Source organism: Scleropages formosus, chromosome 16 (assembly GCF_900964775.1).
Source record: "Scleropages formosus chromosome 16, fSclFor1.1, whole genome shotgun sequence".
NCBI classification, from domain to species: Eukaryota; Metazoa; Chordata; class Actinopteri; order Osteoglossiformes; family Osteoglossidae; genus Scleropages; species Scleropages formosus.
Window position 1 is genome coordinate 17,193,102 of NC_041821.1, and position 21,057 is coordinate 17,214,158.

A 21,057-nucleotide genomic window follows, 5' to 3' on the forward strand; every position below is an offset into this window, starting at 1 on the left:
CGGAAGCACAGCGCAGATCCGCAGATCCGCAGAGCCGCAGCACCACCATGTCCGGCATCGCGTCCGCACTGGCCAAGCAGCGCGCGCTGGCCGCCGGCTTCGGCACCAACGCGAACGCGGTCAAGTACTTGAACCAGGACTTCGAGGGTCTGCGCAGACAGTACCTGTCGCAGGGGGCGCTCTTCTCGGATCCCAACTTCCCAGCCGCGCCCGAGTCGCTGGGCTTTAAGGAGCTCGGACCCAACTCGTCCAAAACGCGAGGAGTGCAGTGGAAGCGACCGCGAGTGAGTGCTTTATGATCTTGCTGATTGTAACATCATCATGTACAAAACACACACACTCTGCATACCTTAAACTTTTCAACTTACTGTATTTATGGGCAGCTTGTAGGGCTGCCAGCCTTTGGACCCAAAAGCAAGGTCCCAGGTTCAAATCCCACCTGCAGCTGTACCTATCAAATATGTATTGATTCTAACATGTAAAACACACAATATTATACACAGTTTATATATGCAAACTATACATAAGCTTGAAATATATAGGAATTTAAAACTATATATAAAGTGACAAGACGTGTGTGTGTGTTTTGAGAGTATAAAAAATGACATGAAGAATGGGTCAATGGATGGGGGGTGTGGTGGCGCAGCAGGTTTGACCAGGTCCTGCTCTCGGGTGGGTCTGGGGTTCGAGTCCTGCTTGGGGTGCCTTGCAATGGACTGGCATCCCGTCCTGGATGTGTCCCCTCTCCCTCCAGCCTTGCGCCCTGTATTGCCGGATTCAGCTCCGGTTCGCTGCAACCCCATTTGGGACAAGTGTGTGTGTGTCGTTGGATAGTGTTCTCTAGTATTCTGGTCAAATTTGACTTCATGGTTCCTACACACTATGTGTCTGAACACAATGATAATCGCATGAGATGACCATCAAGAGCAACGAGTGTCAGATCTGCAGCAATAGGTCTGACTGTTCATCTTGGAGTAGTGTTACTTTACAGTAAAGAGCAGTGTAAAACATGTTGAGTGAGTATCATAGGCTGGTAGGAGTCATAATGTAGCCAACGTACTTGTGTTGACACCGTTTCAAGTTTTTGTAATGGTGCCATGTAAATAATGAATACATTGTGCTTATTTCACTCTTAAATGGTGTGTTACACCTTTTAGCCAAAAGGTGTAACACACTATTAGGTGATCACATACGTTTTGGTATTCTTTGTACACTGTTATAAAAGGGTCGCCCGATTTTGGAGTGGAATGGCAAAAACAAGCTGTCAAATAAATTGCAAGGATTAAGTTGATTCCATTTACTTTTCAAATGTCTGTGTAATTATTAGGCTGCATTACAAATAGTCTTGCATACTCCACTTAAAGTAACGGGCTTGTATTGTATTTACGCTGTTGAAGCTGAAGCGCCCTTCCCATTTGAGGTGAGGCTGGAAAAACCAGTCACACAAGTTTGTGTTTTTCTACTTGCAAAAAACCATTCGATTAATTTGGTTGAACTTAAAATTAGCACCCATGGATCTGTCGGAACAAGAGCACGTCAATGAGATTGCATTTTCATAGCTAAGTACCATAAATTAAAGTAATTCAGAAAGAAATAAATCACAAACAAGAGTGTATAACTGCATGTACTTTATCTAACAACCTTCCTAGGAGCTGTCCGCAAATCCACAATTCATCATCGACGGCGCCACCAGAACTGATATCTGCCAAGGAGCCTTGGGTAAGGCGGCCGAAGTACCATAGTCCTTACCGTTCCCTCATGCACCTCCAGTGAGGATGTTAATACCCACAAAAAAGGAACACTGCTGTATGTTTGGCTGGCAAAACATTTAAGAGGAAACAAGCAAGTCCTGAAACATAAAACCACGATCCACTGACATTCATGACCCCCATAAAGGGAAATGTACTGACAGCGTATGGGTATCAGTGTTAGTTACACAGGGTATGAAATGTTTGATTTATGACCGCGGTGTCTTGGGTATGGCCGGAACTTTGTGTAACGTGGCCCACGAAAACATTTGCAAAATTTTTAATATGAATTTACATTTATTTTCCTTAGCAGATGCTTTGCCCCAAAGTGATGTATGGCTCAGAGTACGCAAAAGTGAATTTCACCAAGAGACAGATGGATATATAGAGACAAGTGATTCTTGAGGAACAGTCAGTTAGTCTCATACCATTGTTTAACCATCATACATTACACAAATAGGTCCATACAGATTTGGTAGAAGGTTCTTTTTAACAGATAATATAGTGCAAGTTTAAGGAGCAGAGAGGAGATGAGGAAAAAGTGGATCTGAAAGACGTATTTCGAGAGGATTCAGCTGTCATGAAGGAGAGAGGCACATCATTCCTCCACGACAGAGCCAGAAGAGACAACCCTTGGGCTTTGGATTTTGGACCTAATTTTCAAGTTCTATTTCAAATTCTCTTACTATGATTTTTACCAGTGCAGCCTTCATCCAGGTTCACAATAGAGAGAAAATTTCTGACATGAACAGGCATAACTGTTCAGTTGCAGCAGTACCTGTTTGAGGCTCAGGAAATTTGAACACACGAGCAGATTCTTTGGTTAGTGAGAAACCTGACATTGTGGACATTATAGTTACCAGACACTTTTCTCCAAAGCCACTTAGAGTGGTTTGCCTATTTGAGTAACTGTTTCTGTACAACTTTGGGGTAAACACATTGTTCAAGGGTACTATAGCAATAGGCTGGCTTTGAACCTGCAACCTTTAGGTGTGAAGGCAGAGCTTTTAACCACTATACTATACAGTCCAGCCATCCTTTAAAATACATTGTTTTTTGTTTCAAATTATTAGCCATCCTTTGCAATTATGAACAATAATGCACAAAATGTAAGAAAACACTTTCGCAACCGATTTTTGTACAAAGTCCGTGTCTCTCCTCAGTTCAAATTGAGATTGAAAGTTTCCAGGGACTTAACCCAGCAGTGTGTGTTTTTTTTCAGAAGTGGGATAATGAAATTAAACCCTCAGTGTAGTTAAACACATATCATGCCAGTACAGGAGGATAGCAGAAATGAATCATCTGTTTATCTCAAAGACTACAGAAGGCAGTAGAATGAGTTTGCCCCACCCTGTGTGCACACACACACACACACACACACACACACACACACACACACACACACACACACACACACACACACGCATGCAAGCAAACTGGGCATAACTGACAGTATAGCACAGGAAGCAACTTCCTGGTTCTCACAAGCCTTCAGTTTACCACAGTTTTTTAGAACAGGCAGTCGCTCACCGTGTTAAGCATAACGTATCATAAAAATTACTCCCGTGTTTAGAAAGGTACACCTGTTCCTCACGCAACGGGATTAATTTGTTTATTGAATTCATGCCGGGGGTGCGGTGGCGCAGTGGGTTGGACCGCAGTCCTGCTCTCCGGTGGGTCTGGGGTTCAAGTCCCGCTTGGGGTGCCTTGCAATGGACTGGCGTCCCGTCCTGGGTGTGTCCCCTTCCCCCTCCGGCCTTACGCCCTGTGTTGCCGGGTAGGCTCCGGTTCCCCGTGACCCCGTAAGGGACAAGCGGTTCTGAAAATGTGTGTGTGTGTGAATTCATGCCTTTTGACAAATTCCTGTTGTGAAGGTTACATCATAATTATTTATTATTCTGAAAAAATCACCGAAATGAATTCAATCAATAGTTTTGTAATGTATGAAAATAATAAACACATTTTCTAATATTTGTAACAAAAATGATAATTTCTAACTTGTCTGTGTCACGTGTTCATTTACACATTTATTCATTCATTCATTCATTATCAGTTACCATTTATCCCATACAGAGTCAGGGGAGTTTAGAGTGTATTCGAAAAGCATAGGGCACAAGGTTGGTACTCCTTGGATGGAGACATTCAATACGCCAAATAAATTACATGTAATCTGCAAATTTCACTTCTTTGTAAATGCAAAGTCTTATAAATCAGGCAAATATATGAGTGAATTTGCATTCCTGTGACAGAAGAGTGAGCACAACTTTAGCATGGATTTTGCATCCAATATAAAATACCGTGCCATATTCCGATTTCTATCTAGATGGTATTTAAGTCCAGATAATTAATTTGATCACGCAGCTCTAACATATGATAAAGCACCAATAGAATGGCAATACAGATGCTTACCATTGTTCCCCCGTGCCATACTGATGCAGTTATTGGTGAAATGTGAGACTCCTCTTTGGTGTTGGAGCACTCAACGCTTGTTTCTTCAATACCCAGGTGACTGCTGGCTTCTGGCTGCCATTGCCTCGTTGACACTCAATGAAGATGTACTGGCCAGAGTTGTGCCCAGTGGACAGGGCTTTGGGGACAACTATGCGGGAATTTTTCACTTCCAGGTAGTAGAGGGAACATTCTGATTTACACAACTGTTATAAACTGCTTACTTCTATAATCACTATTTAACATGACTGTGAAACGCAGGATGCCGGGGACCGCAGGTGCGTGCTTGCGTGTCCTTAATTTTCACTTGACACAGACAGTGGATCGGGTCACGGGGAAGGGGGTGGAGGAAAGGGAGGAACCGGGAAGTGGTACAACGAGACGGGGTCTTGAAGCGGGGTCGGGGTCGGTCGGGGTCGGTCGGGGTCGGTCGGGGTCGGGCGGGGTCGGGCGAGGTCGTTTGTGTCTCGTGCTCCGGGTGCGTGCGCCTGGCTTTCGTCTCTCTCCTTCTCCGTCTCTGCCTCTCGCTGTCAGGCACGGGGTTTGAAATAGCAGTTATTAGCCCCAGGTGTGGCAGATCCTTTCCTCACCCCTCCCCGCCCCGTCCACCTGGGCGTGCCACAATAAGTATGTGAGTGTGTGTGTGTGTGTATAATATACAGTAATATTAATTCCACTCTGTTTACTGTTCAGATGGTATCTGGTAAGCTTAATGTGCACGCCTTGTGTAGCTGAGCTTGTGATCTCCTAGTAAGCTGGCGTGGCGTCACCTTGTCAGGTATTACAGAGAGCGGGAGGGGAACAGAGACTATGAGGGGGGTATAGATATGAATCCCAGGAGACTCGTGCACTTAATGGCAATGTAGGCTCTAGGTTTACTCCAGCAGTGCGTCTCTGGATTGTGGAAGAAAACTGGAAACCCTACAGGTCACCCGTGCAACACGGGGAGAATGTTCAGTCTTCACAGCTGCGTCCGAAGCCGCATCTGTATCCAGAGCGGCGGCGCAGCACTTCGTCCTTCTGAGCCACTCTGTCATCCAGTGAATCGAGCTGATTGTGAACAACTGTGCGGAGAAGTTTTTAGTCAAAATGCGGTTCTTCTTTTCGTAAAACAAGAATCTGTGAGTTAATGTTCTATGCTGAAGTTCAACAAGAAAAAAGGTTGGTTTTTTTTTTTTTTTTTTTTTTTTTAACCAGTTGTAAAAGTAAGATTTGCCAAACAATTTTCAACAAATGAACCTGTGACATGGCAGGTGCATCAAGGAGGTGACAAACTCAGGCAGGTGGAGAGCGGACAAATAAATGGTTTATTTTAGCTTCTTAACAGGGGCAGTAGTCGTAAAAGTGAAGAGGGGAAGTTTGTATATTCAAAGGAAACAAAATACAGGTGGTCCCCGATTTACAAGAGGGTTACGTTCTGCGAAACCCGTTGTAAGTCGAAAATGCATTTAATAGACCTAATACACACCTCTGCATAACAGACTGGGAGATGCGACTCGCTGTCGCTGCACAGCATCACGAGGGAGTGTCGTTCCATGTATCGCTTGCGCGGGAAAAAAATCAAAATTCTAAGTACCGTTTGTACTGAATGTCTATCGCCAGCTCACCATCGTGAAGCTGAACCATCGTAAATCAGGGACCACCTGTAATCGAAATCCAGACCAGTGTGAAGGACAGGCAGGCAGGACGACTGTGTTGTCTTTGCTTCAGGATCTCTGTTCCATCTCCGCAGGGCAAAGTTAAATACGTTATCGGGGGACAATTTTGGTGGCTGTGACTAGGTGTCGGAAATTGTTAAATTTTAGTCTGGGTGTGAGGTTGGCTATGGTTTTACATGTTTTCTTTTTGCTTACACCAAAGACCCGATTTCAAAAGTTTTCATTTAGATAAACTTGCGATTGTCCTGCTTAAACATCCACATTTCAGCTACCTTGACAAGGCCAATAGCGCTAAGGTAAGTTTTAAATCACCGCTTTAGCGTAAAGTACACATTTTAGTAATTACTCATTATTTTGACTGCATAACGTATACATTTAAGAAGCTTTCTAAATGTGTAGTTCCTTAGAAAGTAATAGTAACGAATCTTTTTGTTTGTATCCTTTGCTCACGGAATTACTGACAAAGATTGCAGAATATTTCTCTAAGAAGAAACATTCCAACAAAATACAGCTGCAAGATTAACACCAAAGCTTCCCTCTACGGCAAAACGTCTTTTTGTTTGTTTGTTTGTGTTGTGATTTTATGTAGTTCTGGCAATATGGCGAGTGGGTAGATGTGGTGATCGACGACCGCCTGCCGACAAGGAATGGAGAGCTGCTGTTTGTGCACTCTGCTGAGGGCTCGGAGTTTTGGAGTGCCCTGCTGGAGAAGGCCTACGCCAAGTGAGTAGATCCTCAACAGACCACCGGAACATCTCGTTTTTGGAGTAGGTATGAAAAAGCAAACTGATAACCACAGCTGTGGGTGTTTGAATTTTTTACTGCAGATAATGATATTGATATCTGGACAGGTGTCTTTGTCAGTAGGTGGCTAAGGTAGTGTAAAGTAAGTATCTTTACAACACTTTAAGGTACTATACCCGTACCTATCGGTGGGACCATGCCAGAGGTCTTGTCATAACAAGAGTCACGGTTTGTAATCAGAGTTATAAGTGCTGTGCCTAAGTCAGCTTTCATCATGAACATCTCAGCACTTGCTGTTGAAATTGGATGAATTAACTGAAGTCCAGTTGCTGTTGGTATTTTATTTTACACAGGACAGTACAATGAGTCCAGGTTGCCCATGACTGTAAAAGATGCTTTGACCTAATGAGACACCTGTTGCCCTAACAGAGTGAACGGATGCTACGAGGCACTCTCGGGAGGCTCCACCACAGAGGGCTTTGAGGATTTTACTGGTGGGATTGCTGAAAGCTACGAACTGAAGAAAGCTCCTCCGGACATGTTTGATATAATAAGGAAAGCCCTCGATTCAGGCTCGCTCCTTGGATGCTCCATTGACGTATGGGTTTTTAACTGGCTTTCGTTGTTGACCTCCTTTAGAAACCTTTCAACTGACCATTTTGAATAATAATAACTTTCTATGCAAATTGCTTCAGAGAAGAAATGAAGCCCCTGCTGCCTGTACGGTTAAAGTTACCCACCTTTATTTTTTAAGTCAGTACTCTTTATTTGCCCATACATTGCGTCTTCATATTACAAATTGGGTTTTGAATTTTGGAAGATATGAACATTTCATTTTATTCGTTTATAATTACATTTTCTTCACTCTTCGAAAGTGTACCGTGTTTCTGTATCCAGGCTTTGGTTGGCAGTTGAAACACAAAATCAGAGTAGGATTGTGGGACCACCTTGATTCTAGTGTTTATGCTTTGTGTTGGGCATTTCTGATGGTGGTAATCAGTACCAATATGACAAACACTGCATAGGGTTTGGGGGTTGCGGTAGCGCAGCGGGCTTGGCCGGGTCCCACTCTCTGGCGGGTTTGGGGTTCGAGTCCGGCTTGGGGTGCCTTGCGATGGGCTGGTGTCCCGTCCTGGGTGTGTCCCCTCCCCCTACAGCCTTGCACCCTGCGTTGCTGGGTTAGGCTTTGGCTCACCGTGACCCCATTGTGTGTGTAGTCTGTACACAGAAGGTATTTTTATTTGTCGTTTTTTACGGTACCTAATGTGTAAACACTGTAAATCAAGAGACAGCTGTAGTATTAAACTCTGACTGAATGAGTAGGTAAAGTTGGAAGTGGCCAGAAGCTGACAAACTCTGGACATGGTTCTAAGATGAGTTGCTCAGCAATTGAGTAGTAGGTTTTAGTGATGACGAGGGAGTGTGGTGGCGCAGCGGGTTTGGCTGGTACCTGCTGTGTGGTGGGTCCGAGGTTCAAGCCCTGCAACGACTGGCATCCCATCCTGGGTTTATCCACTCCGCCTTTGGCCCTGCACCCTGTGTTGCTGGGTTAGGCTCCAGCTCTCCGCGACTCTGCTCGGGACAAGCGCTTGTTGACGTTGGTTGGTTTTAGTGAAGAAGTATTTTATTTTCAGTAATTTTAGATATGTTCTATTGTATTATTGCTGTGTTCTACTGGGAAGCCTATGGACCTACTGGACCACTGCAACTCAGCACTAGACTAATTTTTACCTTTTATTGATTTTAAACAACGTTAAAATTGCTGAAAATAAAAAAAAATACTGTACATCATCTCCAGAACATGTTGTTCACCAGTTAATCACAAAAGGATTTGCTCCATTTGTCAGCATCTGGCCAATTTCAATTTGTTTTATCAAAAAGAGCATAATATGCATCATGCACTGTTTTATCAAGTTCAAGTACTGGCTTTTATGATGTATTGTAGGAGACATGGGAACTGGACTGTGACTTGTCTTTTAGCGATTGTGAAAGGTCATGTATGTGTACTAAGGCCTTCCCTGCCTGCATCCCCCTCAACATCTGAAACAAAACGTCAGTCTAATTCACAAAATCTACCTCACTTCGTTGCACCTTTACAGGATGCTCCCAGGGACATCTCAGATGTGTTTTAAATGCAAAGCATCTCCAGGCATTTTGAGTCACATATACTGTGAATGATATGAAATGACTTTATTGGTATGGGGGTCACACAACAATTCAAACATTTAACAAAAAGTTTGGTTTGCCTCCATCTACTTTCCTGCTAAATCGCAACTCAAATTTCTTTTTTGGTGCCATAGTATATAGGCTTACTATTAGTCTTGCACGCTTGACAAGGAAATATATTTTAATATTGTGCTCTATACCAGAAATTTCCTCTCTATATATGTAGATGATTGAAGTTCTTGCATTTCTTCAGCTTTAAAAACTCATTGACACAAAATTCTGCAATGCCTGGACAAGTTAGAAACTTATTAAATACCGATCATATCTGTGATATACAGTAATGTAACCTTTTGAATTTGAGCCCTTGGGTCATGTATGTGGACATATTTGTAATTTCTGTACTGTCTCTGCCTCTTTGTTGCTATGACCCTATGCTGTTCATAAAACTAATGAAGAAAAAAAAAAAGTGTAATAATAGAGACTTTCTTTGGTTTACTTGCTGAGTAAATTCTGCCAGTCTCAAATAGAGCTGTAATAAGTACTATAAATAAGGTACTAAAATAAATAAATGTTTTAAAAACTTTGAGTTGCAACGTTTAAGGTTTATTCTCCTGGAGAGACCTTGTTGCCTGATTCATGGCCAGCGTTCACTTGTCATTGATTACCAACATTCAAATCAGCAGATATATACTGTAAACACTGTATTAGTCACTAGAATTTATCTGGTCCCACATTCCTACTCTGTTTTTGTGCCATTTAATGCCAAATAATTGCTTGGTGTGGCAAAGCGGGTTGTGCTGACCCCTCAGCAAACGCATTTTGAAGACAAGTCAAGAAAATACTATTAATAATTATGCATTAAACATGTAAAACATTTAAAAAATTTAAAATATTAAATATATTGTCTGACCAGAATATATGAACATTTTGTCACCGTAGTCACAGTTTTCCTCTGTTTCTGCAGATCACAAGTGCTGCAGATTCTGAGGCTGTGACCCTACAGAAGCTGGTGAAGGGACATGCGTACTCTCTTACAGGGGCTACAGAGGTAGGACAAGTCATTTTTGGCCAAGCTGTACAATCCCACATCATTATATTTACGATTATTTATTTTTCCAGTACTGTTACCTTAATTTGCATGGTCATACCAAAACGATACAAAGGAAAAAAGAAAATACCGGTGTCCGTATGGGTGTTTTTGTGAAATTCATAATCTAAAGCACAGCACAATTATGATTCATTGTCAGGCAGTGGTATAAGACCATGTTCGATCTGTATGAAAGGCAGTTGTATTGTATTTCCTTGCACTTGGCTTCAGGTGAACTACCGGGGGCGCAAAGAGAAGTTAATTCGGATCCGAAACCCCTGGGGACAGGTGGAATGGACTGGACCGTGGAGTGACAAGTATGTGACAGCTTTTTGGGGGTTCACATGATTGCTGTCAAAATGATGGCACTCAGCTCAGTAAGTTCTCTGAATGGACAAAGGGTTGTTAGATGAGTCATATTTATCAGCAAACGTGGCTTCTTCGGTATGTTGTACTCGCAGGGCAATCCCTTCTGCGTTTTTATTTTCTACAGCTCTTCTGAGTGGAACTACGTCGATCACTCGGAGCGTTACAACGTGAAAGCAGACGATGGAGAATTCTGGTACCTTTTCTTTGGTTCTTCCTAATTAGAGTAGGTACCGTACATGTAGCCTGCTGCTGTGGCCTGCTGCTAATGTTGTAGTTAAAATCTCACTTTTTCCCTGTACAGTGCCATGAAAAACATTTGCTGCCTTCTTTATTTTATATTTAATTGCATATTTTATAGTGAATTCGGTTAGGTGTTCAATAAAAATATAATCTTAGATAAAGGTAGTCAGAGTAAAGAGTAAAAGACATAACAACATACTTAGGCCTCATATAATGTGCCATTCTTACGAATGACAATTTTTCTGACTTGACTTTTAAGGGTATGGTATGGGTTTCAAGTTGGTGAAATTTACATCGGACAAGGACTCCCCAAATCACGTCTGATTGTTTACCGAAGTATTTAAGCAGCCAACCATAATTTCTCCCTTAATAAGGTTTATTTAAATTTTTGGGCCCTTTTACACCTGGAGACTGCACACTAGCTTCTCTAGAACAACAGCGCTCATCACCTTTTCTGTCCCAAGCTCCAGTTGTATACTTCAGGAAGTAGCACAAAGATCTGAACAAAGTGAAAATAAAAAAAAAGAGTCAGATATTTTTCATGGCACTATACCTTGTTTTAAGGCAGCATATTCTGTTAAAGGAAGGTATTACTTGCTAATTTGTTCAATATTCATTATGCAGTGCAGATCCCTTTATATGCGTTCTTTGTGACATGGGCAGAGGACCATATTTTACCTTGACCACATTTCAAGTGAACCATCCTAAAATGGGGTTGAACAGACTCCATACTGTATGTGACATGGGATTCTGGGAATGGCTGTTTGGCTGAATGAAAAAAAAAAAAATTTCACTTGATTACATAAGCATAAAAGAAATAATACAGTAAAGTTTTGCCTACCGTGCCTAAATGAATGCTACGTCTGAAGTTTGACGCAATGGAGGACAAGATCCTACAGCAGTTTCAATGAATTGCATGTAAATGGGTCTGAACTGTACCTGACAAATACCCTGTATTTTTTTTAATTATCATATTTCAGCATTATGGCTTTGTGGTTTCTCCGCTGTAAGATTTGCGCATGTACATAAAGCGCAGTACTTAACTTCCTGAAAATAATACTTTCCCTAATTTTATAAATCATATTTATTTTATATTGTATCTGTTGAACTAAGGGGGGAGTCAGTAATACGTAACTAATCTGAAATGTATTAAAACATGTCAAAAATCAAATCTGGGCATCTGTTGTGCGTTGTGGTCTTATACATGGTCTTGCGTCAGGATGTCATTTTCAGACTTCACGAGGCATTATTCTCGCTTGGAGATTTGCACTCTTACGCCAGACACGTTGACCAGTGACCGCTTCAAACAGTGGAGTGTGTGCAATCATGATGGCACCTGGAGGAGAGGGTCCACAGCAGGAGGCTGCAGGAACTACCCCAGTAAGAACATTGCGCACCCATTGCTTATTCTTGCATACGTGCCAAGCAAAGACATCTCACATCATATTTTAGATTTTTGTTTTCTGAGTCAGGGGGGGTGCGGTGGCGCAGTGGGTTGGACCACAGTCCTGCTGTCCAGTGGGTCTGGGGTTCGAGTCCCGCTTGGGGTACCTTGCGACGGACTGGCGTCCCGTCCTGGGTGTGTCCCCTCCCCCTCCAGCCTTACGCCCTGTGTTGCCGGGTAGGCTCCGGTTCCCCGTGACCCCATATGGGACAAGCGGCTCTGAAGATGTGTGTGTGTGTGTTTTCTGAGTCATCAGGTCAAAGCTGAGTAGCACAGTTGTCTCACAGTGTCTGGGTTGTTTGGGCATAGGCTGGAATCTAGCTCTGTTTGTGTGGAGTTCGCAGGTTTTCCCTGTGTCAGGATGGGTTTCTTCCACGGTTAAAAAATGTACAGTTCAGCTTAATTGGTGACTCTAAATTGTCTGTAGTATGTGCACAAGTGAGTAATTCGGAATGTGTGTAACTACCCTGTGATGGACTGGTGTCCTTTCCAGTGTGCTTCCAGTATTGCGTTTAAACTCTGTCAGCCCCAGCTTGGAGAAGCAATTGGCGAGATGAATGAGCGTACTTTCCTGTACCAGATAGACTGCATCCAGGGAGACATTTGACAAATGTTGATCTATTATAGCAGTAGTATATCAGATGTTTGCATTTATATTTATTAATTTAGCATGCACTTTTCTCCAAAGCGATGTACCACAATTACTTTGTGGTGCTTAGCTGACACCTTTATCCAGGTTGACTTACATTGGTACACACAGGATTGAACTCCCTGTAATAATCTCGCTCTATGTACACCAGAGCAATTTAAAATAAACATACAGATGCACGCAAAACAAGCTTGTTTAGAGCCACCAGTACACCTGAAACACATGTCTTTGGACTGTTCGAGGAAATCAGAGCACCTGAAGGAAACCCTTGCAAACACAGAGAGAAAAAGCAAAACTCCACAGGACTGAGTACCAACTCTGTCATTAATAATGTGTTTAACGTTGAATGTACATTTTGAATATTACAATCACATTTTACATTAAAGCTGGATAGTTTTCCCCCCATTTTGTTCCTGTTCCTCTTTATGTTACACCACTGCATCCCACTGGAGTCAGCAGTCTCCTTATGTATGGGCCACCCCCTAACCCCAAAAGATATACAGACTACCTATCCACCCTAAGATCTAAACAGATGCTCACTACACATCCACATACACTTCACATGTTGTCATCTTTCTCTACAAAAGGATGTCAGTCTCATTGTACATGAACTCTACGTCTGCTGTAAGAAAAAATGTAACAGTAAAGTGTTACTCTCCTCCTTTTGTGTAGCTTGCCAACTATTAACTACGCAACAAGTGCTTCTTGTTTTCTAACCAGAACGTCAATATAGCACAATTTGTTCTTGTATGATGCTCTATCCTGGAAGCAGACTGTCCTTTCCAAGGTTACAGATAAAAGAGGATGATAGGGCTGAAAGGGAGACGGTGGTGGTGTTGTCTATGGACAACTGTACAGTGGATGGAAGGCAGTTTAATGCAGTAAAGGAGGACAGGAGAAATTTTAGATCATGGTGGAACATGACAGACAGTCCAGAGGCATTAGAGGAATTAGTAATGGTGATGGAGCGCTGAAAGGAGATGAAACAATGGTCAGAAACATGAAGCGGAGTAACAGAGAGGGCAGTAAAACCACCATTTCTCTAGAAGGCAAGGTCAAGATGACCTACTTTATGTGTAGAAGAGGACTGAGATACAGAGAGGTCAAAGTACTGCAGGAGTGACCCAAGGTTAGTTACCTGAATGTCCTCAACTTGCAGACTTGCTTCTCTTTCTCTGCAGTGACCTTCTGGATGAACCCACAGTTTGTTATCAAGCTGGATGAGGAGGATGATGGCACCAGGGGTGAGGGCTGCAGTCTTGTAGTAGGTCTGATCCAGAAGAATCGCAGACGTCTGAGGAAGTTGGGGGAGGACATGGACACTATTGGCTTCGCCATTTATGAGGTGAGAATGCTTAAGCATGGAATGTGGTTGTCATTTTGACACTCTGCACACTTCCAGCATGCGGTTAAATCTCTGTTGGGGATATGGGTGGGGTATAGAGCAAAGGTAGTTGAGAAATGCTCAGATAGAAGGCTGGGTGTCTGTACAGTATAAGGGGAGAAGGGTGTGACAGTAGGTCTTAAACTGCTTCTCTAGTCTTAACATTGTAGAATGTTGTGAGATGGTGAATAAAGTATGTGTTCATTGGAAGTTGCTTTAAAGAAAAGTGTCTGCTAAATAAATAAATTAATGTAAATGTAAACGAAGCTTCTAAAACACTTAAGATATAAAGCAACAAAACTTATGAAATGTCAAAATGAGAACCTTACTTTTTAGTGGGTCTACCAGGAACTGATTTGAGTCTTTTTAGAGAAATTGGTGCCATACTTTGTTGAAATGATCACAGTAAAAATCTGAAGTTCCGTGTAACCAAATGATTTTCTATTTTTTATTCTTTTAGCTTCCATCACAGGTAAGATCCAGTCGCCCTGCAGATTATGATGGTGAGGTGTCCTTTTTTGTTATGACATCCATTCTGTATAAAATCACAACCACAGCAACAACTGAGTAAACCAGCATTACTACAAAATGGTCGTGAGTGAATTTCAACAGTAGTAGGGTAAGTGTTGTTGAGCTGAGTTTGCCTCATGGTGATGACTCACATGGTTTGGATTGTAAGCAGGTACACAAATTGCATGCCTTTGCCTTTTTCCCTGTATTTCATTGACTGGATTGCAAATACAGGGAGAACATTTAAACATTTAAACTCCACATTCTGAGCTAGATTTAAACCTACTGCCAAACACACAGTTCAGGTACTGGAGGGCATACTGGTAACACCAGTAGTAGGAGTTACCCAATTAACTACAGGTGCGCCTCAAGTTACAACATATGTGATTTACAACCACCCAGACTTCCAACAGCAGTCCTATTATCTGCCTTATACTATTTTCGAGTCACAACATTTGGCTGTAACATCTACAAATAACCACTCCACCATTGTTATGATAACATTGTCTGGCTGCACTGCTGCATGGCAACCATACTTGTTATTGTCAGTGTCTCATTCAGCGTTTTACTGTCTAGCAGTGATTATTGTTTTAGGGTTAGGGTTATTTTAACATGAATAATGTGTGAAATTAGTGAGAAAACAATAACAAAGCCCATGCAATACACCATTAAGGCGTGTTACGTATACGTGTATCCCTAAGGCTCATATAATATAATGGGATTTTGAACCTACAACAAAGCTGACTTACGAGGAGTTGCTTTAATGGAAGCCTGTTGTAAGTCGAGGATCACCCCTAATATGTTGGAATGGTACTTGGGCAACGGCTTTGTCAGTGGTTCCTTGTGTTATCAGTTTCACGGCCAGAGGGATGTTCACTTGGACAAGAGCTTCTTCCTGACGCATGCACAGACGGCCCGGTCTGAGACCTTCATCAACCTGCGAGAAGTGTGCTCACGCTTCAAGTTGCCCCCCGGGGAGTACCTTTGTGTGCCCTCAACCTTCGAGCCGCAAAAAACTGGAGACTTCTGCCTCCGCGTGTTCTGCGAGAGTCAGGCTGACACCCAGTGAAGTTTCTTTCCAAATATAGACTCACTTTTTCTGGTGTTCTGACGCAGCAGTAAAGTAAATTTGGATTTACTGCCAGTGTTTGATTTTTCAGGTTTCAGACTTCTCATTGGCAACTTGGTACTTTATTTTTGATAGTTCATGTGTAATCTTTATTGAAAATAGGAAACTCATGGAAATAATACCTTTTTTCATTGAACAGACGCTGTGAGGACCTTGTTGATGCAGTGTTAGAAAATGTAAGTGGCCTTTTGTCCTTTTTTATTCTTTACCTGTTAGAAAACTTCCCTTTAATAGCAAGGCAGCGGGCGTTAAGGAAATAGACTTTTAACATCAAGATTGCTTGGTGGTCCCACGCACAACAGGTAAAGCACAGAGGTTCTCGGTTCTGGCTCCGTTGTGGTTGAACGACCTCCCCCTCTCACTCAGAACTGCGGAAACTCTGTCTATATTCTAGAAGGGTCTGAAAACTCACTTTTTCCGGACCCATTTAGCCCAAGATCTCTCCGGCTCATGTATAGTGTAAATGTTCATGCACCGCAACTTCATGAGCATCCCCAGATATAGCCTTAATTCAGCCACTACTCCGGCATTGTATGTGATTGTTTGTGTATCTTATATTATTTTAAAAAAAAAAATTGTAGGAAGGTTATCAGGATTCATCTATCCTGCGTTTTATGCATCAAGTGGAAGGTAACAAACTAGGTTTACTTAAGAATCACATGTCTGCAGCTATGTCTATTTCTCTAAATGTAATGTACAAATTGTATTTTCGCTGAGATGTATGTCGCTTTGGAGAAAAGCTTCTGCTAAATGAATAAATGTAAATGTAAATGTAACATTGCTGGGTCATGTCTCTGGCGAATCCTTGCTGTGTTGTCCTTGAGCAAGATACTTACGATCAACTGCTCCAGGTGAAAAATCCAGCTGTGTCAGTGTGTGGCCTATTAATATAAATATGTTTAACGATAAATTTGTTTTCAATTAGGACACAGTTTCTGATGGCGAGGTGGATGCAGCATTCAGGGGCATGTTTATGAAACTTGCAGGAAGTGTAAGTGTTCAAAGCTTAATGGCATTCTTACAGTGTTTGGTTGTTAAATATCTCAGCTGTACAAACTAAATACCCATATGATGATGTGCCTGTGTAATTTACTGGGTGTGAAAAATTGTGAGAAAGAAAATGTAGTATGGTATTGCTGAGTATCTGTGTATGATAAACTCAGTGTTTACCTAATTATGAATAATGAAACTCATTCTCAGAGTTACTGATTTTCTCCTTTACTTCTTTTACAGAGTAATATTTTAATATGTTGGATAAAAGTATCTACTACATGTACTAGTTATGATTTTTCCAAGGGAATTTGGTAATTAGGTTTCTCAGGTTGGTGTAAAGGTGATCATTTTGGCATTTTGTTTTTCTAGGACATGGAAATTTCCCCCGCAGAGCTGAGCACCATTTTGAATAGAATTATTGCAAAACGTGAGTAAATTTTGTTTTCTTAACAGGAATTGTTTGAAGGCAAGTGAAGGGAATGCTTGGATACTCAATGCCCAATATATAACTCTACAGGTACTGACATAAAAACAGATGGCTTTTGCTTGGAAACCTGCAGAGTCATGGTCAACCTAATGGATGTATCCTTTATGTGGAAAATATTTACCCATCTGATCTCATATTGTTTACACATAAGTCTTTGTTCAGTTATCAACATCTGATGTAGTCAAGCCACATTAAGTAATTTTTTGTGTTACCTGACAGATCCTTAATTACATATCAGGATAGTGGAAACGGTAAACTGGGACTAGGAGAATTTGCCACCCTGTGGAAAAAAATCCAGAAGTATCTGGTAATGAATGCATTCATGTACACTTTTCTGCTCTCTTCTACTGTTTGTAAAGGTATTGCTAATAGCTGCAAGTCCTTTAACTCAAAGTTTATGTAGTCTTTCAGGTGTAGGAGTTTGTTATACTCCTTACTACATTTACATTTACATTTTACATTTACATTTATTCATTTAGCAGACGCTTTTGTCCAAAGTGACGTACATCTCAGCAAAAGTACAATTTATGCATTACATTGAAAGAAGGAGACACAGCAGAAGCCATGAAAGTCTGAAGCAAACCTAGTTTGTTCCCTACCACTTGCTGCACTGAGGTTCATCGTTCAAATAGGTGCATAAGACACAGGATAGACAAATCCCGATACCCACACCAATTTTTTTTAATTTATTTTTTTTATTAAATATTATAAGATACACAAATGAGCAGTACAATACCAGAGTAATGGCTGAATAAAGGTTGTATCTGGGGATGCTTCTGGAGTTACGATGCGTGAACGGTTACACCATAGATGAGCTGGATCTTGGGCGAAGTAGATCTGGAGAAGGTGAGTTTTCAGACCCTTCTTGAAAACAGACAGAGTTTCCGCAATTCTGAGTGACAGGGGAAGGTCATTCCACCACAACGGACCCAGAACCGAGAATCTCCAAGCTTTGCCTTTTGTGTCTGGGACCACCAAGTGAGCAGAAGTAAATGAGCGAAGGGGCCTGGCTTGGGTGTAGTGGTTGATTAAGTCTTGTAAATAGCTGGGAGCAGTTCTATTGATGCATTTGTACACAGTAACCAGGGTTTTGAATTTGATTCAGGCAGCTATAGGAAGCCAGTGCAGAGAGATGAGTAGGGGAGATACATGGGAGCGCTCTGGCAAATCAAACGCAACTTGTTCAGCAGCATTCTGTAGAAGCTGCAGAGGTTTGATGGCATTAGCAGGAAGGCCACACAGAAGAGAGTTGCAGTAGTCCAGACGGGAAGTCATCATGATCTGGACAAGTAGTTGGGCGGAGTCAGTAGTGAGGTGGGGATGGATCCTACGAATATTATGCAGGATGTATCTCAGGACCGGGTTGTGGCTTCGATATGTTGAGAGAAAGACAGACTCGCATCAATCGTTACTCCCAGACTCTTAGTGAAGGAGTTAGGCGAAATGAGTGAGTTGTCCAGTTTGATCGAGAGGTTGTGACAGGAGGACAGGCCAGCTGGGAGGTAAAGAATCTCTGTTTTGGAGAGGTTGAGTTGGAGGTGGTGATCAATCTTACATCCATAAAGAGATGTCCGACAAGCAGGCAGCAATGCGTGCGGAGATGTCTGACACACCAGGTGGAAAAGAGAGGAAGAGCTGGGTATCATCAGCATGGCAGTGGTATTTGAATCCATGGGAGGCTATGGTTGGACCGAGGGAGGAGGTGTAGATGGAGAAAAGAAGAGGACCCAATACCGAGCCCTGCGGAACACTGGTTGAGAGAGGCAGAGGAGAAGAACGAGAGCTCCGCCAGACCACTTGATAGGATCTGTCAGAGAGGTAGGACTCAAACCATCTTAGTTCCGCACCTTTGATCCCAAGCTGGTTAAGAGAGGAGAGTAGAATCCGGTGATTTACAGTGTCGAATGCTGCAGACAGATCGAGGAGGATGAGGGCCGAGGAGAGGGAGGCAGCTCTAGCAGCTTGGAGAGCATCAGATACTGCCAGAAGGGCGGTCTCAGTGGAGTGACCAACTTTGAAACCAGACTAATAACCATAAAGGAGATGGTTCTGGGTGAGGAAATTAGACAGTTGATCACAGGCCGTCCGCTCCAGGGTTTTGGACAGAAAGGAGAGGAGAGAGACCGGTCTGTAATTTTCAACCATATTGGGGTCCAGGGAGGATTTTTTTTTAACAGAGGTGAAGTTAGAGCACTTTAGAGCTGCTTGTTCCAAAGGGTAAAACAGGAAAGATACTGATATCAGATTATACATATCTTTAAAATGCTAATACTCTGAGTGAAAAAAAGATCAAGTGCAAAAATACAGGATCATTTCACACACACACACACACACACACACACATTTTCAGAGCCGCTTGTCCCATACGGGGTCGCGGGGAACCGGAGTCTACCCGGTAACACATGGCGTAAGGCCGGAGGGGGAGGGGACACACCCAGGATGGGACGCCAGTCCGTCGCAACAGGATCATTTCAATATCTTCAATATCCTGATTAGGAAATGTATGTATTTTATTACATTGTCTACAGAAATTTGTTTTGTCAAGTTAGGGAATATGTTTCCACAGGGAATCTATAAGAATTGTGACTTGGATCATTCAGGCACCATCAGCACCACTGAGATGCGAATGGCCCTAAAGGAAGCGGGTATGTCCAGATGAAGACAGGTTGATTGTATCATCCACAAGCACATCTTTCATATGTACATCTAAAGATCAGGCATTAATCACAATTTCTTACAGGCTTTACTGTGAACAACAAAATTTTCCAAATCCTTATTACTCGCTACTCAGAGCTTGACATGACCATTGACTTTGACAACTTTGTGTCCTGCCTAATACGCCTTGAGATGATGTTCAGTAAGTGCTTTTTTCTGCAATACACTCAGCATCTGCAGTATTATGTAGAATTCCCTTTTAAAATTACTCTGCTTTACGTAACTTTATAATTATCTACGAATTTTGATTTTCTGTGGTTTGTTGATGCATAAAACATTATTTGGACCAAAGAATCACATGATGCTACTGAAATATCTCTCTTCTCCACAGGAATCTTTAAGAAAGTAGATGCACATAACACTGGCAACATAGAGCTTGATTTTCATCAGGTGAGACAATTTTTCAAAAAGGGATGGAAAATGCATGAAAATAATTACAGAGTTTAGCCACATTAGCTTGTTAAATGTAGGGAAAATCTAATATGTCTGCTTTTTTTGGTCAGTTTCTGATGTTCACTATGATCTAGAAAACCTCTGAAAGTCATCAAGTGAAGAAGAGTGAACAGACGGCATTAAAACCAGAGAAGAAACAAACATTTTAAAGAAACTTTTAATTTTAAAGGGCTTTTTGTATGCAGTTCATTTAGTGCTATCTGCAATATTATTTTTATGGGAAAAAGGGATCACTGGTGTTGGTGTTCTATGACACTAATAAATTTAGAACTACAGTGAAGTGCATTGTGTTTTACTGATCTGGTATAGCCAGAGACGTAGTTTACATCTTGAGGTAGGTTGAGGTGATGGTGTTTAAGTAACTTTATGTTGAAGTATACACACTAGTACAGTAGAGCTGTAACTTACACAGGGATTGAGGGAAAGCTAAAAATTGCTTATAGCTAGTTCACCATATTTACTTTATGGTATACAATGTGATAAACTTGTACTTATGTAACTTTGTAGTTAAAGAATGGGACCCAAGTATGTTGAAATTTCAAAGAGATTTAATTTTGGGATCAAACAACTACATCTTGAGTTCAGAATAAAAGTGTTTGGAACTGGAGTGCATTGTTGTGATTACTAATAAACATAAAATATACATGAATATGACCAATCTTCAACATTAATTACACACACAAATAAACTGTAAATGTATGTGTAACTCAGATCAGTATAGCAATGCCAATGTAAATTCACACAAGTTATGCAAAACACCACGACTGAAGTCCCAATGTTATAGTGTTTATATACCCATGAGCTACAGGCTTTATAGATCTAAATGAAACTAA

At 41.7% G+C, this 21,057-nt stretch overlaps 1 protein-coding gene across 1 annotated transcript; it reads left to right on the forward strand.

Annotated features, from left to right (window-relative positions):
* The first annotated feature begins 25 nt into the window (after positions 1-25).
* Positions 26-20,826, forward strand: LOC108933714 (calpain-2 catalytic subunit-like). Its single transcript, XM_018750940.2, has 21 exons — positions 26-284; positions 1,650-1,719; positions 4,254-4,372; positions 6,444-6,577; positions 7,028-7,196; positions 9,729-9,812; positions 10,083-10,168; positions 10,345-10,413; positions 11,680-11,840; positions 13,735-13,898; positions 14,398-14,409; positions 15,301-15,512; positions 15,716-15,752; positions 16,502-16,567; positions 16,939-16,996; positions 17,087-17,151; positions 17,295-17,363; positions 19,623-19,701; positions 19,797-19,913; positions 20,103-20,161; positions 20,275-20,826. The coding sequence occupies exons 1-21, from the start codon at positions 48-50 to the stop codon at positions 20,296-20,298; spliced, it is 2,091 nt and encodes a 696-aa protein (XP_018606456.1). The 5' UTR covers positions 26-47; the 3' UTR covers positions 20,299-20,826.
* The last annotated feature ends 231 nt before the right edge of the window (positions 20,827-21,057 follow it).